The 17,075-nt window shown below is 36.4% G+C and overlaps 1 protein-coding gene across 1 annotated transcript in view; it reads right to left on the bottom strand.

Annotated features, from left to right (window-relative positions):
• The window catches only part of SCFD1 (sec1 family domain containing 1), a 147,312-nt gene extending 135,332 nt beyond the window's left edge, over window positions 1-11,980 (bottom strand). The window contains exons 1-4 of the mRNA XM_007949997.2: window positions 11,938-11,980; window positions 8,482-8,552; window positions 3,430-3,518; window positions 671-761 (exon numbers count right to left, since the gene is read on the bottom strand). Coding sequence (XP_007948188.1) covers window positions 671-761; window positions 3,430-3,518; window positions 8,482-8,552; window positions 11,938-11,977 — 291 coding nt within the window. The 5' untranslated portion in view covers window positions 11,978-11,980. The remainder of the gene's footprint in view (window positions 1-670; window positions 762-3,429; window positions 3,519-8,481; window positions 8,553-11,937) is intronic.
• Window positions 11,981-17,075: the final 5,095 nt, after the last annotated feature.

Genomic DNA, 17,075 nt, shown 5'->3' on the forward strand with positions numbered 1-17,075 from the left:
CAGACACTGTTTAGCTGGCTATCCAATATCCAGTCTTTGCTTTTTTGTTGTTGTTGTTGTTAAAATAATCCAAATTTTGTTTGGGGTAGCAATCCATTCCACTAAATTTAACTTTCTCAGTCTCCCCAGCAGTTCTACCTAGTGTGACATAATTGGATGTGTTCTGGGTATTTCTGGGAAAGTTTTAGTTTTCTTGACAAAAAAGAATAGTCAAGACTGGCACTGCTTTTTTCCCCCCCTATTTTTTTTTCCTTGAATATAGATGTAATAACTACATCTGTAGTCACCATGAAGCTACACGCAAGACAACGAAAAGCAAGAACTTAAAGATGGTGGATCAAAAAGACAGAAGGAACCTGGGTCTTTGATGACATTACAAAGCTGTTATACCAGGTTGGATTTCCTACTCTAAGATTTTGTTATTTCAGAAAAAGAAAACCCTGTTTTTAAATAGATTTTCTTTTTCTTTTGTTTTACAGCCAGACTCAGTCTTAACAAACACAATGCTTCTTCAGTCAAATAATTTAAAATCTTTTCAGGCATTCTGAAATTTAAAGATCGTCTCAAAAATTAAAGTGGAAAACTAGGTAATTTCTGATTAAAAATACTGATACCTAAGATTCTTTTAAAAATTTGTTTCCATAATCAAGAAAGTAAGAATCCACATTACCTGGCACATTCTGTCAATATTTTCTTCAGTTGGCATTACAAAGTACACTGCAGGAACATCTGGAATAGGATCTCGATCAGAGTGCAAAAGCCTAAAAGACATAAAACTAAAAATTAACTTTTTCTTAGTCACTTCCTTAAAAAAAAAAGTATCTAAAACAGTATTTCTCAAACTGGGAATTCACTAGCTCAAGGACTGTGCTACAATTAATTACAACTAGCTTAATTAGTTTCTCCTTATATCAGTGTTAATAAGTATGATCCTAATCTCTTAGTCTTCATCTGTTCTACTTCACTTACCTTATTACTTTCTAATACCTCTTATGGTCACACATTCTCCACTACCAACATTTCCCATGAATGAGAACTAAAGCATACTCAAAATCAATTTTCTTCTTATTTTTCATAGAACTATGGGCTGGGGAAAAGGTGTAGCTCTCTAAGAGAAGGAAAACAAAATACTATAGGAACATTTCTTGGGATGAATTAATTTAAATGAAATCGAATATATTTTTTAAATGAAAGATATATGCATGTTTCCTTAAAATTTAAAGACATAACGTATTTTTGTATATTTATTGCTTCATAAGAGAATACATAGTGCCTAAGGCACTTGACTGCTAACCAGAAGACTGGCGGTTCAAACCCACCAGCCACTCCTCGGAAGGAAGGTTGGGCAATCCTACTACCGTAGTGATACTGCCTCGGAAACCCAAGGAGGGGTCACTATGAGTCGAGTCCGACTCGACGGCAAAATAACAACAACAACAACAAGAGAATACACAAGAGACCATCTTCTAAGGATTATCAACTTGATATATCCCTCTTTTTATAATTTGGGGACTATTTTTATCTAAATATTTCAACATCAAATCATAAAATTTCTTTGTTCTTCATGGTGATATTTTATTATGCTTACAACAGGAATTACAACGAACATTGTATTTCTATAATATCCATCTCTCTTTAGTCATCCTCCTATATTCAAGAAGAGAGTCAAAGAGGCACATGCCACCAGTAGGTCTGCACTTAATAACTTCTTTCCATATGTCTGGTTGCTGCTACTGACACCAAAAGGGTGTATAATATTGAGGGCAGTCATAGGTAGTTGTCCTAAAGGGTTATAATCACCACATTCTAGACACGTAATTAATATTCTGGACATGTAATTGTTCCCTACAAATCAGCCTAACCTAGCTGATAGGGTATAAAGTCATTGGTGCAATAATCCACAGCAAACAGAAAAGAACAGACAGAGGCCAGGTGCACATGAGTTCATCATGGTAGCTGTGTAATCTCTCTATACACTGGCGGCAACAGCAACAGGCAGGTAAAGAGGTTCAGTGACTCCAAAACTAGCCAAATTAGTGGTCAAGCAGTTTTGCCACAGCTCTGCTATGAACTAGCGATACAATCTTGGAACAATCACTTAAGTTCTCTAAACTTCTGTCTTTTATTAGTAAAATGTTGTTGTTATGTGCCATCGAGTCGGATCCGACTTATAGCGACCCCTCCTTAGGTTTCCGAGGCAGTATCATTATGGAAGTAGATTGTCCAACCTTCCTTCCAAGGAGCGTCTGGTGGGTCTGAACCACCAGCCTTTTGGTTAGCAGGCAAGTGTCTTAGGCACTACACTATCAGAACTCCTTTCATTAGTAAAATAAAGGAGTTAAATACATGGTCAGGTGCCAATGGCAACCTATGCTTATTAAGAAACTACCTTTCCCAAGAATGACATCAAACTAAACTTCAGTTTAACCCACATGAATTAGCATGCTGCCAATAAATAATCTGTTTTATGTCAGACATAAAAATAAAAAATTGGGCAAATACCATACTTCATCAAACCTAAAGTGCTAACAATTATAAAACACAATAGTCTTCTTTTATATTCCAGTGAAGAAAAACATTGCCAATTAAACTATGACCATCATCAATTATAAGATATAGTTAATTTCAAACATGTAAAAAAGTAATTTTAGTAATATTCTATTAATTTAAAAAAAGTACACATTATAAAATTGAAGAATTTATGCTAATTAAACGACATTCTGATACTTTATGCACTGAAAATCTAAAACCACTATTACCAATGCAAAAGTACATTTCAAATCAATATGTGTAACAGTATAAAAATTGGTTATAATCAAAAATTGAATAGAATGCAAGTAAGTTATACCATCACAAAATTGGACTCTTTCCATTGTATTCATGAATATAGTGCCTCTCCAAATACTTCATCTAGGCAAATCTATAAAGTAATATAACTCATTTTATTTTTACTAAACGTATCATAAGAAGTATCATCAAACAAATCCAATAGCTATGAAGACAATGTAGATAACCTCTTATGGTGATTAACAGTAATATATTCATAATTGTTTCTATTTTTCATATTAATGATAAACTAAAAAAATTTTAGAGCCAGAGAAGACCTTAAGATACCAGTCTTTTCCATAACACAGAGGGTAAACCAAGGCTATACGAAAGACACAAGAGAAGAAATTTAAATTTAGAAGTTGCAAAGCCTGGTGATTATTTTTAACTTCAGAAGTAAAAGATCAAATAAAAGAAGATGGGGGGGGTTATAGTATATAATTACTAAACTACTAATATTAGTAATATAGTAATATAATTACTAACCTAACAATATTTTTCTCTGAAAATGTTACTTAATCACTTTATTTCAGAGTGGTCAAAGAAATCTTTAAGAATTTATTTCAAAATAAATGCCATTATTAAAAAGGTGTTAAAACTCACAGATGCAGAGTGATCCCCATGTCTCTTAGCTCCTTCACAGACAGCAGAGGAGAGATTATATCTTGGCCAAATCTGTCATAAATGAGCACCTAATAAAAAACAATCGTATGCTTTTTAAACATTATCAGTGAACAGCCAAAAGAGAACCCACATTAACACAATAGTGATATAATTTATATTTTAATAAATCGCATATATGGAATTCTTATCCTTATCACAAGTTAGTATTTTCCATTATTACATAACCAAAATGTACATCCACACCAATATATTCTGAAAAACATGACAACTAAAGCTAACATAAATCAGTAATTATGTAAACTTCTTTTTACAAAATACTTTTTCTAGGTTAAAAAAAAATATTAAACCGAAACAACCCCCTACCATCAACTGATTCCAACTTACATCAATTAAATCTTCATCTTAAGCTATAATAGAAGATTCTAAACATGCACCAAACAAAAATACATCACTTCACTTTTTTTTCCAGTTCACATACATCCTTTCTAAAAACAGAGGAGGAAAATATAGCCACTTTCAAAACTAGTTAAGTGAGAGACTCCATGACCATACAGGAAGCTTAGTAATTCAACATTAATAAAATGTTAATAAACATTTTAATAAAACACACTTTTTTAAAATTAAGTTCATAAAAAGTACTTGATAGCCTTATTCTAACAAATCCATTTCTTCACATTCTAAAAGAGTTAAAACTCACACCTTTGAAGAATGTTAAGAATTCCAACTTAGTTTCTAATTCCAAATCAATTTTGGAGTTAAGGCAAACAAAAAGACTATTCAACTAGTCAGTGTTTCTCACAACTACCTCAACATTCTTTATGAAGTAAGAAACTGCTAATTAGAGATAAAAATTCTGTCCTTAAGGACATGGTTTTCTTGAATGCCAGGACTTCCTTTAGAGAAACTAAAAATCTTTCTGTTCTAGTTATAAGAGATTAGATGCTGAATCTGTCAAAAATCTTGCCTTTTTAAATCTCAATATATCTGTATTTATAATCTTGTGATATAATAAAGATTGGTGAGGAGTGTATCTGACACAAATCTGTACCCAAGAATTTACAAGTTATTTCATTCAAAAACTCAATATAGGCCTTAAGAAATAAGTATAGTTTATGTAAGAAGCAACAAGATGCCGTCTGTAGAGGAAGATAAAAATTTGAGGGCTCTATGTAGCTTAAGGAGCTCTGGTAGCATAGTGCCTAAGGCACTTGACTGCTAACCAGAAGGCTGGCGGTTCAAACCCAGCAGCCACTCCTCGGAAGGAAGATGGAGCAATCTACTTCCGTAGTGATACTGCCTCGGAAACCCAAGGAGTGGTCGCTATGAGTTGGGGCCGACTCGATGGCACATAACAACAACAACAACACGCAGCTTAAGTTGGGGCACTGGTGTTCAGTGGTAGAATTCCAGCCTTCCATCTGGGAAATCCAGGTTCAATTCCCAGCCAATACACCTCAAGTGCATCCACTGCCTTTATGTCAGTGGAGGCTTGCACGTTGCCATAATGCCGAACAGGTTTCAGTGGAGTGTTCTGAGTAAGAAAGACTAGGAAGAAAGGCTTGGTAATCTACTTTTGAAATTCAGCCAGTGAGAACACTATGGATCACAACAGCGCATTCCCCAACTTATCATGGAAATGGTGCAGATCCAGACAGCGTTTCACGCCATGAGACAGGAGCTACCTCAACAGCAGCTAAGAATAACATGAGCTTCAATTATAAATTCAAATCAGATGACTTAAACCATCTTTAGAGAAAGCCCAAAGGACTTAAAAGGACTCATGAGAGTTTTCAAAATACCCCAAATTCTAACAAAGATGACTTGGTTCTTAGCTAATGAGTGTAAGCTAATGATGTTTAAACTTAACCATCTGTATTATCTCTTCAAAGAAAGAGATAGAATCACTGTAAAGTTTAAAATGAAGGAGCCCAAGAATCAGAATTTTTGAAAGCTAGTATTTTTCAAAGAAGAATGTCTACAGATTGCTTTCTGGTCCTATTACTTTTACTGACAATTTTACATCTCACAAATTAATACATGGCATTCTGGGAGTTCTAGTAGCGTAGCACCTAAGGCACTTGACTGTTAATCAGAAGGCTGGTGGTTCAAACCCACCAGCCATTCCTCTGAAGGAAGGTTGGGCAATCTACTTCTGTAATGATACTGCTTCGGAAACCCAAAGAGGGGTCGCTATGAGTTGGGCCCAACTCGACAGCACATAACAAAAACAATTCTCGTAAGCTGATTAATATCTTGCTGCTCTAACACAAATACCACAAGTGGGTAACTTTGAACAAAGATTCATTTTCTCATAGTTCTGGAGACTAAAGTCCAAACCAGGATCTTGATGGCATCAATTCCTTCCTTGTTGGTAGCCTTGGAGTTCCTTGACATTCCTTAACTTGTAGATGATGCTCATATGGTGTCTGCCTTAACCATACATGTCTGTGTCTGTTCTGATCTTTTTATAACTCAGATCTGATTATGTTTATGACCCACCTGATATTGGCACAACTTCATTAACATGATAAAGAAAACCTCTATTTCCAAATAGCATTACATCTAAGGTATGCTGTTGTTGTCAGGTGCCATCAGGTCATCTCCAACTTACAGCGACCCTATGCACAACAGAATGAAACACTGCCCAGTCCTGCACCAGCCTCACAATCATCTCTAAAAGTCCTAACCCATTCAGTATCAACTCCAAGTCCAAAATCTGATTCTCAATCATCTAAAGTATAGGTGAGCCTCTGGGTATTCCCTCCCGGGTCAAAATTCCTCCTTATCTGTAGACCTGTGAAACCCAGACTACATGCTAAAACCAAACTCACTGCCAGTGAGTTGATTTCTACCCATGGTAACCCCCTTTGGGTTTCTAAGGCAGTAAATCTTTATGGAAGTAGATCGCACAGTCTTTCTTCCAAGGAGTGGCTGGTGGGTTTAAACTGCCAACCTTCTGGTTGGCACTACTCCTCAGGCACTACTCTATCAGAGCTCCTTAAATGAAACATGTTACCTGCTTCCAAAATACAATAGTGCAACAGGCACAAAATAGACATCTCCATTTCAAAAGGGAGAAACTGGAGGGAAAGAAGGGATCATTGGTACCAAACAAACCTAAAACTCAACAGGGCAAATCTTATTAGCTCTCAAGGCTTAAAATAATCTCTTTTCCTTGGCACAACTGGGCAATGGCCCCATTCTCCAGACTGTGCATCAGCCATGCTCTCAAGACCCTGATGGAGGGCCCCCATTGCTGAATGTCAGTCCTGCCTCCCAAGTCCAATGAGACAGCAACCCAGTCTCCTCAGCCCTGAGCTGCCCATTCTCCTGTCTCACTGAATGGCACCCCCACTTTCCTAAGCAAAGCTGGCAGTGGCCTCTGAAACCTAGGTGGTATTCCCACCCTTTGAGACCTAGGAGGTAGTGGGTCTGCCTTTTGCCAAGGAAGTGGCAGACCTGCATACCCCTGCTCCTTCTGACAGTTTTGCTAGTATGTGAACTGTTTCTGAGATGGTCCTTTCTTTTTCTTAGAGGATAAGAGATGTGAAAACCAAGTAGCTCTACTGGCCCATTTTCTACCTGTAGAATTCCAGAAGGCAGACAGTTTTCCTTCATTCTGTCCTGTCTGTCCCTTCCAGTCTAAGCTGAAAGAATTTCTGCAGAGGTAGTTGATTAGATCTATCTGTTCCAGGCCTGATCTCCTTAGCAAAAGATTGTGTAGTCACACCCTTCGTGTCCTTGCCAGGTTATGCTTAGTTTTTATTTAGAAGTTTTCATATCTTTAAATTCTAGTTTCTTTTTGCACAGATAATTACTAAATCTATCATTTTCCTCCTTGATTTTTCTATAACCAGTAATGAGAAACCTCATAGTCTCTTTAAGATCTTGCTTAGAAATCTCCTCAGCTAAATTTCCAAGTTTATCACTTACAAGTTCAACTTTCCAGAAAACATTCAAACATAATTCAGATAAGTTATTTGCCATCTTATAACAAGTATCATCTTTCTGCCAGTGTCCAATAACATGTCCATCAAGTCTTTTTAAAACATCATCAGAAGCACATTTAGTATCTGCTTCTAGCAAGATTCCATTGACGGCAACAGAGGCTTTCCCCATAGCTATCAATTCTTTCTCATCAGAATCAACCTTAATGGCTATATTCTACCAACAATGTCTTCAAGGCACTCTAGGCTCTTACTATCAAATGCATCAAAATGCCTCCATTACCTAAGTCCAAAAGCACTTCCACGGTTTAGGTATTTGTTAAAGCAGCATCCCCACTCTTTAGTTACCTAGTGCTACTGTAACACACATACCACAAGTTAGTGGCTTTAATGAAAAGGAATTTATTTGCTCACAGTTCTGGAGGCTAAGAGTCCAAATCAGTGTCTTGGGCTGTGTTGACTCCTTCCCTGTTTGTAGCTCCAGGTGTTCCTTGGTTCCTTAGCTTATAGACAATCCTCACATGGCATCTCTCTTCATGCATGTGTGCATGTATGCGTGGGTATGTTCCAGGCTTTTTGTAACTCAGAAGTGATTATGTTTAGTATCCACCCTACGCTGGCACAGTCTCAGAACACAAAAAAACTTTATTTCCCAACAGGATCATATCAACAGGTACAGGCCTGATATTCAACACATATTTTGAAGGTGATACAATTTAATCCACAGCAGTTAAAATGAATCACTCCCCTGAGTCTGACTAACCCTCAGAGACTGCTAAGATATAGAGTCTGGACTTGGAAAGCTAAGGAACAAAACACCAATCCAGTTAAAGGCCTACCAGTAAGACCATGTCTGTGATTAGCTGGATTCCCTAGATGGGTAGTACCAATTCATTGCCTATCTCACTTCGTAAAATGTTTATTAAAAAGAGTCACAATAAGATTTCATGTTAAATAAAAATAAAATATCCATGCATTTTAACTAAAATGTGCCACTAGTTCAGTATTAACAAGAAACTCCACCCTAACGACCACCAATAAGAATTAAGGAAAAGGAAATATTCTCCCTTAAATAATCTCTTACCTTCCATACTGGTTCTCCAGTGCTGTTTTTAACATGAGGTACATTGAAATTCAACATACGCTTCAAAGCCACTGAAAATGAAAATAGTTTTATCAAACATTACCATTGTTTTTCAGAATTTCATTTATTTGACATTTCTTACTTACTATCTCAAAACAAAATGTACAAATCAACTTTAGTTATAGTGACTAATTAAATGACTGGACGTATGGAACTAGGGGACAGACCTTGTAAAACCCTTCCCTCGACAACTAATTGGCATCTGTTTGGGGAGTTTTTCTAAAATACAACAGGCATCTGCCTCCAGATAAAACAGTGTGAAAAATGTTCACATTTACTATTCATTCATTCATTTATTCAACAAATGTTCAGTGAGTGTTTACCATATGTCCAACACTGCCCCAGCTGCTGGGCATATAGAAATAAACAGATTATAAAAATTTCTTGTCCTCCACCAAGCTCAACTGTCATAACATACCACACAGAAACACTGTTCTACATCCTACTTTGGTGAGTAGTGACTAGGGTCTTAAAAGCTTGCAAGCAGTCATCCAGATGCAAGAATGGGTCTCTCCCAGTCCAGAAGAAAGAAGAATGAAGAAAACCAAAGACGCATGGAAACAATTAGTTCAAGGGACTAGTAGATCATGCAAACCTCAGCCTATATGATCATGAAACCAGAAGAACTAGATAGTGCTTAGCTCCCACTGTCAACCACTCAGGGATCAGTGCAGGAGATCCTGGATAGAGTGGGAGAACAATGTGAAACAAAACTCAAAATCATGGGGAAAAAAAAAAAAAAGACCAGGCTTACTGGTCTGATAGATCCTGGTGAGACCCATGAGTCTATGGCCCCTAGTTACCCTTCAGATCTGGAATTAAACTCACTCCTATGGCTTCCAGCAAAACAACAGACAGGCATACAGGGTGAACATTTACATCAGGTGTGGGAGAACAGAAGGGCAGTGTTTGCACAGGAGATAGATGGGGGCGAGGGACAGAAATGCATAGGAAAGAAGGAGTCCCTAAAGTAATTACAGGGAGGAAGTAGGAAGAGAGCTGTTACACTGTGGGAAATTATAGTCAATGTCATGAAACAAAAAGTGTATGAACTGCTGTATAGAAATGAATTTGCTTTGTAAACTTTCACCCAAATCACAATAAAAATTTAAAAAAAAAGAAAAAAATTTCCTGTCCTCAAGGAGCTTGCACTCCAATTGGAGGAGAACAATAAGTATAATAAGTAAAACATAGTTGAGCAATGTTGGTAAGTACTACAGAGAAAAGTAAGGCAGGGAAGGTGAACAGAGAGATGGTAGCAGACCTTACTGAGAACGCAACATGTGAGTAAAGACCTAAAGGAGGGACAGAGAGAAGCTATGCAGATATCTATGGAAGAATACTGCAGAAAAAGGAAATTACAAATATAAAGGTTCTACGGTTAGGGTATGCTTAGTGCTTTCAAGGAAAGAGGGAGAAAAATAGGAAATGAGGCCAGAAAGCTAACTGGGGAACAGATCACATAGGGTTTTGTAGACTACTTTAAGATCTCTTTGGCTATTGTCATGACTGAAACAGGAAGCCGCTGGAAGGTTTTTAGCAAAGATGTGACATGATCACTTTGGGTGTTGAGAAGACTGAAGAGGAACAAGGTTGTAAAGCAGAGAGACAAACAGGAGGTTACAGCAGGAAATTCAAGTAGAAATTATGGTGGCTTGGATATGGTTGATAACAACAATGGTTAGATCCTGGATATATTTTCAGGGTAGAACTTACAAGATTTACTGATAGATCTTATGTACGGTATGAAAAAGAGAAGCTAAGAAAAGAAAACTTCAAGATTTTAGGTCTGAGCAACTACAAGGATGAAGCTGCCATTAACTGCTATGGAGAAGACTTGAGTTAAGAGGAGAGGTCCAGGCTGCAGATATAAACTTAAGAATCAGCATATTGATGGCATTTAAAGCCAAAAGGCTAGATGAGAGTGCCACAGGAAAGAAATCTGTTGATCTGGGGCTCTTCAATGTTGACAAGTGGGGGAGAGGAACAAAAAACTGCAAAGGAGAACATGCATGAAGAACAGTTGCAACACAGAGGAGGAAGGTACAGATTCTGCCTACTGGATTGCAGGTAGAGATAGAGAGAGAGAGGAAAGGACAGAGAAAAAGCTTTCACAAAGGAGATAACTTTGGAGGTGATCCTTAAAAGATGAATAAAAATTCTTCAGGCAGGCAAAGTGAGATACTGACAGGCTACTTAACCTCTCTATACCTTGGTTTCCTCATCTGTAAAATGAAGATAATGATACATTTAAAATCACTTAGAAGTGATTGGTAATTGTAAATGTCAATAAATGTCAGCTGTTATCTATTCAGATTGTTGCACATTCTTTTGTATCTATCACACACAGTTATATTGAATCTAGGCCTTCAATAAATATTTGAGGATTGACTCTAAGTTATTTCCCAAAGTATTTCCAAAGGCACCAGAAATTTTTACTTCTGCTACTGTAGCTCATACAAGAGAAATTTACTTTTGTCTGAAATTAGAGCACAATTGGGGCACTAATTTGATAAATGATTTATCTGGCATGGCCCATCCAGTAAGTTTATATGTGGAATCTTGTTATATTTGAGCGTTCACCAAATTTTATCTGGATTCTCATATATTTAGGTTATACCTGACTTCATCTGATGTTGTTGTTGTTGTTATGTGCCGTCGAGTCGGCCCCGACTCATAGCGACCCCTCCTTGGGTTTCCGAGGCAGTATCACTACGGAAGTAGGATTGCCCAACCTTCCTTCCGAGGAGTGGCTGGTGGGTTTGAACCGCCAGCCTTCTGGTTAGCAGTCAAGTGCTTTTAGCCACTATGCTACCAGAGACTTCATCTGATAGTTTATAGTAAATAATCTTTTGGGAAGAGCAGACAACTCAGTATGTCCTAAATGTCATTACTAGGTTGAAGTCTATCATTATCACCTAGCATTCTTCTTGTACACCCCAAAGAGTAGTCCAAAGGAAAGAAACTGAAGAAAGTAGGCGGCTTTGGAAAGGAGAACACCTAAATGTTATAACTGCAGTGGAAGTGCCGAAAAATGGAGTTCTTTCTACGTTACAACTGGGAGAGGGCTGAACCACACAGAAACCAACCTGGGGATTCAACACGGGAAAGATAACGCCAGATGCCAGACCCTGTCGTGATGGCCTTTTTTGAGGCCCAATAGGAAGAAGCTCACCTCTGAAGCACCACAGGTGAGGGGCCGAGTCCTCCAGCTAAAGGCATCACTTCCCAAAAAACTCAAAGGGGAGGTGCTCCTGATGCTCTGGGGAATGGATTAAATTCCTGGTCTATCTCTGGGCTGCACGCACCACGACCGAGTGAGGGCGACAAGCAGAGGAAGGGGGATGTCGCCGCGGTGTGAACGAAACCGCAGAAAGAATATAGTTAAGTAGGTACCTGTCTGTCTTTCTCGAATACTGGCCGCTGCCGCCGCCATCTTGGACCCCCTATCCACTGCCCTGCTGGCAAGCGGAGCCCGAGGATGACGTGGACGCCCTGACGGACCCGGAAGCAAAGCCTGGCGGGGCGGAGCCAACACAGGCACAGAGAGTGGACTCCGCCTCCTCCAGAACAATCTTCCCACGCCCTCAGCTATTACGATAGGTCTCGATGACCCAACGTTATTGTCTGGTTTGCAGTTCAGTTGTCAGCTGCGGATTATTAGGAACTTTTATCCTATCTAATCAAATGGTAGCAGCGTGACGTAGAGGTAAGAATTTAAGCAAACACTTAACTGTTAACTTGGTCTTTTCCAGGTTATTTAAGTGATGACAGTATTCTAGTTGTATGAGGATCACAGAACTAAAGTAAATGGAACTCCTAGAAGTAGGCACTTATGATAGGTCCCTCCGCTCTTCTCCCTGTGTAGCCGGAGGTGTCTCCCATGTGCTCCATCCCCCCACTCCCCAGGAATCACGTGGTTTGGGAGCAACGCTGAAAATCTGATAGATATCTCTATCTCATCCATTAGGCAAAATGGTCTAGTTTTATGGTCTTGTTTTACCTGCATGGTAACAGAAGTCAGGGTGGTAGAAGATGGCAATTGACAGCCTTTTGTTATTTTTAACTGCAAAATCACAAAACATTTTACTGCTTGGGGTGGTGTGAAGATAGTAGAGATAGCACTGGTGTTTTAATGTACACTTGAAACTATGGGATCACAAAATGTATCCAATATTAATGGTTTCTAGTTTAATCCATATTTTATTGCACATCAAAAATGGGTACACAATGACAACTCATTTCCCACATGTCCAGTAAATAGTTCACTAATGACATTGCATTAGTTGTTGAATATGTTAATTCTGAAGTTGCACCAAATTCTGAACTTACTGTGCTTCAAAATTTTAACATTCTAAATTATATAAATGAGTTAATAAAAATTATATTCTATAATAAAACATTACTTTATCGAGTTCACAAATCAGAACTTGATTTGTTTATGAAATGGAAGGACTCTTCAGTTAACTAGGTATGTTATAGTTAAATAGAAATGATAGTTTCTGCTTCATGTATAGTCTCCATGGAATATAAAATACTTTGGCTTTCCCCAGTCCCAGTATCTGAAAGCCCCATCTTAATCATTTGAGTACTTCTATTTTCAAATGCAAATCTATCATCTAACCATTTTAGGCCCATCAGAGGCTCCTTCTCAAGACTATATCCATCATATTAATATCAAAACAAAAATAATTTATATATACAATATATACATATGAAATGATAAAAAATCCTGACCAAGAGGTGTGTAGAGTGTGGCAACAAATTTATAGAAAAATATACACAAAAGAACAGTAGTAGCAGACACAGTCCCTATAAGGCTAAGATAAAGTATTTGTTACGTATTTTTAGAATGTGAGAAAATCATCTATAGCTTTAGAGTGTTAACCTAAGTTATAGTAGCCTTTTATCTGACTTGACCTATTCAATTTTTTTTATTTTAATTCATTTACACTGGAAAGGTATTTTATATTAGTGGGTAGTTTTAAAATCTCATTCTAGAGTTTCCTGAGTGTGAGCCAACAACTACTTACAGAACTTCTCAAATGTGGAGAGGAAAGGATCTTGTATCTACTCAGTTTTCTAAGAATCCTAAGCTTGTCAGTATTAACAAGTTAGTTAATTTAGTTTATGTAAGCACTTCACATTTAGTACCATTTAGAAAAGTTCACTGTGTTAAAATGCCATTTCCTTTGGCTACATATGGCAGTCTTCTAAAAAGGACAAAATAGATGGATATAAAAATTATCACCTAGTGTATTTGCTACATAACAACAACAATAGTGTATATGGTATACAGTAGGTACTAGACTAAGTTTGGGAATTGGAAAAGGAACTAGAAACTGATTCTTTACAAGACAGTCCAAATTTTCCTAAACTGCAGGTAAAATACATTCAAGAACTCCATCATTAAATGTGTTCTTACTCTTTGTGTTGTATTTTAATTTGAGCATAAAATCTAGTTTAATAGATTATTGTAGAAGTAATAATACAGCACTAAATAGAACTTAAAAGTTACAATCACTAAATTTCATGAGTGAATTATATATTTATAATCTTTTTCTGACCATTTTCTTGCAATGATTGAATAGTAAAGGCAAAATCACCAAGAAAACTTACCTACTATACTTACTTTGCTTAGCATTTAGTATTGAGTAGTTTCCATTAAAAGGAGGCCTGTTGGCACAATGGTTGAGCACCCAGCTGCTAATCACATAGGTCAGCTGTTTGAACCCACCAGAGACCTGCTGAAATCCCATAAAGATTTCAGCTTAGGAAACCTTAATGGGACAGTTCTACTCTGTTCCACAGGGCTGCTATGGGTTGGAATCAATTCAATGCCAACAACATACACACACACACACACACACACTCACATATGGAGCTCTGGTAGTGTAGTGGCTAAGGCATTTGATTGCTAACCAGAAGGCTGGCGGTTCAAACCCACCAGCCACTCCTCGGAAGGAATGTTGGGCAATCCACTTCTGCAGTGATACCACCTCGGAAACTCAACGAGGGGTTGAGCCTGACTCGACGGCACTTAACAACTATATATATATATATATATTTATATAACTATATAAATATAATACACTTATATTTATAAAGCTGTGTACAACTGAATATATAATGATAGAAGCCAAAGTGAATTTTCAGGTTGGTAATAAAATGAAGGCTTTTCACTTAACCCAAGCAAAGAATGGCTTCCTTTTTTTTATACAGAAACTAATATTTATATGGAAACAAAATATTATAAAGTATAAAATCATAAACTAGTTTCTTAAGAGAAGTTTTAAAGAATTTTTACCTTAAAAAATACTAAAAAAAAAAAAAAAGGAAAATGACTAAGTACAAAAATAGTCGAGAATGGTTAAAAGTGTCTTCAAATGAATTTCCCACACTAAAAAACTTAAAAGAAAAAAGTAACCAAAAACCATTAATACTATTATAGGTAATTTATCGTTTTCCTTGTTACTGACATGAATAGAAAAACAAGCTTGAAATATATGGCATTTAGATTATTAAAATAATTTAATACATACATATATACATTTTATAACATAATTTCTAAAATTCAATGGCAGTAAGAATTGTGCACTGGCTAAAACAAGGAACAATCATAATGCCAATCATTTACCATAATAACACTGCAGAAAATAACTTGCAGATTTCTCTGATGTGTCTTGACTATACAGAGTAATCTAAAATGTATATTAATGGTATATTCTTCAACCAGAATTCATTTTGAAATATGAATATATATACTTATCATTACAGTGTGAATATCCTAAAATATTATTTACACCATCTTATCCCCAAGGTCTTTTCTACAAATAAGTAAAATGAGAAGTTGAAATACTATCTTTAGTTGTAGCCAACTCAAGCACACCACTTGCCCTCCAAAAAATAAAATAAAATAGCTTTTTAAGGCTTACAAAAAACTAGGTAGGTCAAGAAATAAAATATCCAGCTTATCAGTATGTTTGGAATAAAAGTTGTATAGCAAGTTTGAAGTTTATATTAGATATTCAAACTTTTTTTGATATTCCTTTTTTTTCTGTGATTTAACAAAATTTATCTCAAAACTAAAATTCCTTGTTAAATGTTCTTAAAACAAAACTTCAAGTTGAAGTTTAATTTGCTAGGTCTATAGTAAGTGTAACTTGGAAAAGATATTAGAGCTAATTTTAAAAAATTACACTAGGATTCTGTTTTAATTTTCCTTTTTTATTAAGGTATATATCACCTGTATCAAATCACTCCTATCTTTTTCTTTAAAATATCAATAACTTAAGGATGTTTCTTGGGAAGAATGATAAAAATATGACAGTTCATACATGCTCTGTATCAACAAAAATGTAGTTAAAACATTTTACTTTCCAAATCTCCAAATTCATGATTGACTGGTGGAGAACTGTGGCCTTGTCTCATACATACTTGATAACAGGTTTTTTCCCACTTTTTTCTTTGCAAGTGGGACATGACTATTTAATACTGGAATGTCTTCAAATTGTTATTACATGATCTTATTACAATTAGGTATTCTTTAACTTTTAGTAGTATTAATTAAAAAAAAAAGGAAACAAGTTTTTTACTAAAGAGTTTAAAGAGTTTAGAAAGGAAATGTAAGTATTAAAAGGAGGACACAATAGCTATCTATGTGTGGTAACATTAGAGTGGATTTTTGTTTTATTATTTTTATTTTAACTTTATTTCTACTTTATAGAAACAGTATTAACAAATATCTTTCAAGAACAAAGAAAATAAATGTATAATGCTTTGATGCCAGCTTACCTACCATATAAGCATCTTGATAATAAATAATAGACAAACATACCACATAGCAAACTAGAGATCATTCTGAAACCTAAAATAATTGTGCATCAGACATACTTTGATTTAGTATCATACATGTGATTAGAAAAAAATTCCCACGGGTAAAGCCAAGGTTTTACTCACTTTCTTAGGTATTTTTAACTACACCATCTACCTCGGAAGTGTTTTTAAGCCTATGCAACACCCATAGATTTCAGAGGATTTGTGCAATTCTACTTTTTACATAATAATACTTTTCCATTAGGTATAAACCTAATTGTAGTGAGGGTTATTTTATTATAAATCAGTAATCTTCAAACATTTTTAACAACACAGTTGGTGCCATCCTGAAAAGCATACATAATGCAACAGGAATTTAAGACCAATTAAGTTTTTTAAAACCAATTAAGTTTTCTATTTAGTGCTTGAAAATAAGGAAAATAAGGATTAATTTGAAGATAATAAGTTTTTCTTTAATTATACTATACTACTATACTTGAGGGAGCTCTGGTAGCATAGTGGCTAAGACACTTGCCTGCTAACCGGACGGCTGGCGGTTCAAACCCACCAGCCACTCCTCGGAAGGAAGGTTGGGCAATCCTACTTCCGTAGTGATACTGCCTCGGAAACCCAAGGAGGGGTGGCTATGAGTCAGGTATGACTCGACGGCACATAACAACAACAACAACAACTATACTTGAAGAAGGAGCTGTGGTGGC

Source organism: Orycteropus afer, unplaced genomic scaffold (assembly GCF_000298275.1).
Source record: "Orycteropus afer afer isolate SDZICR_OR568_19922 unplaced genomic scaffold, OryAfe1.0 scaffold00260, whole genome shotgun sequence".
In the NCBI taxonomy this organism is placed as follows: domain Eukaryota; kingdom Metazoa; phylum Chordata; class Mammalia; order Tubulidentata; family Orycteropodidae; genus Orycteropus; species Orycteropus afer.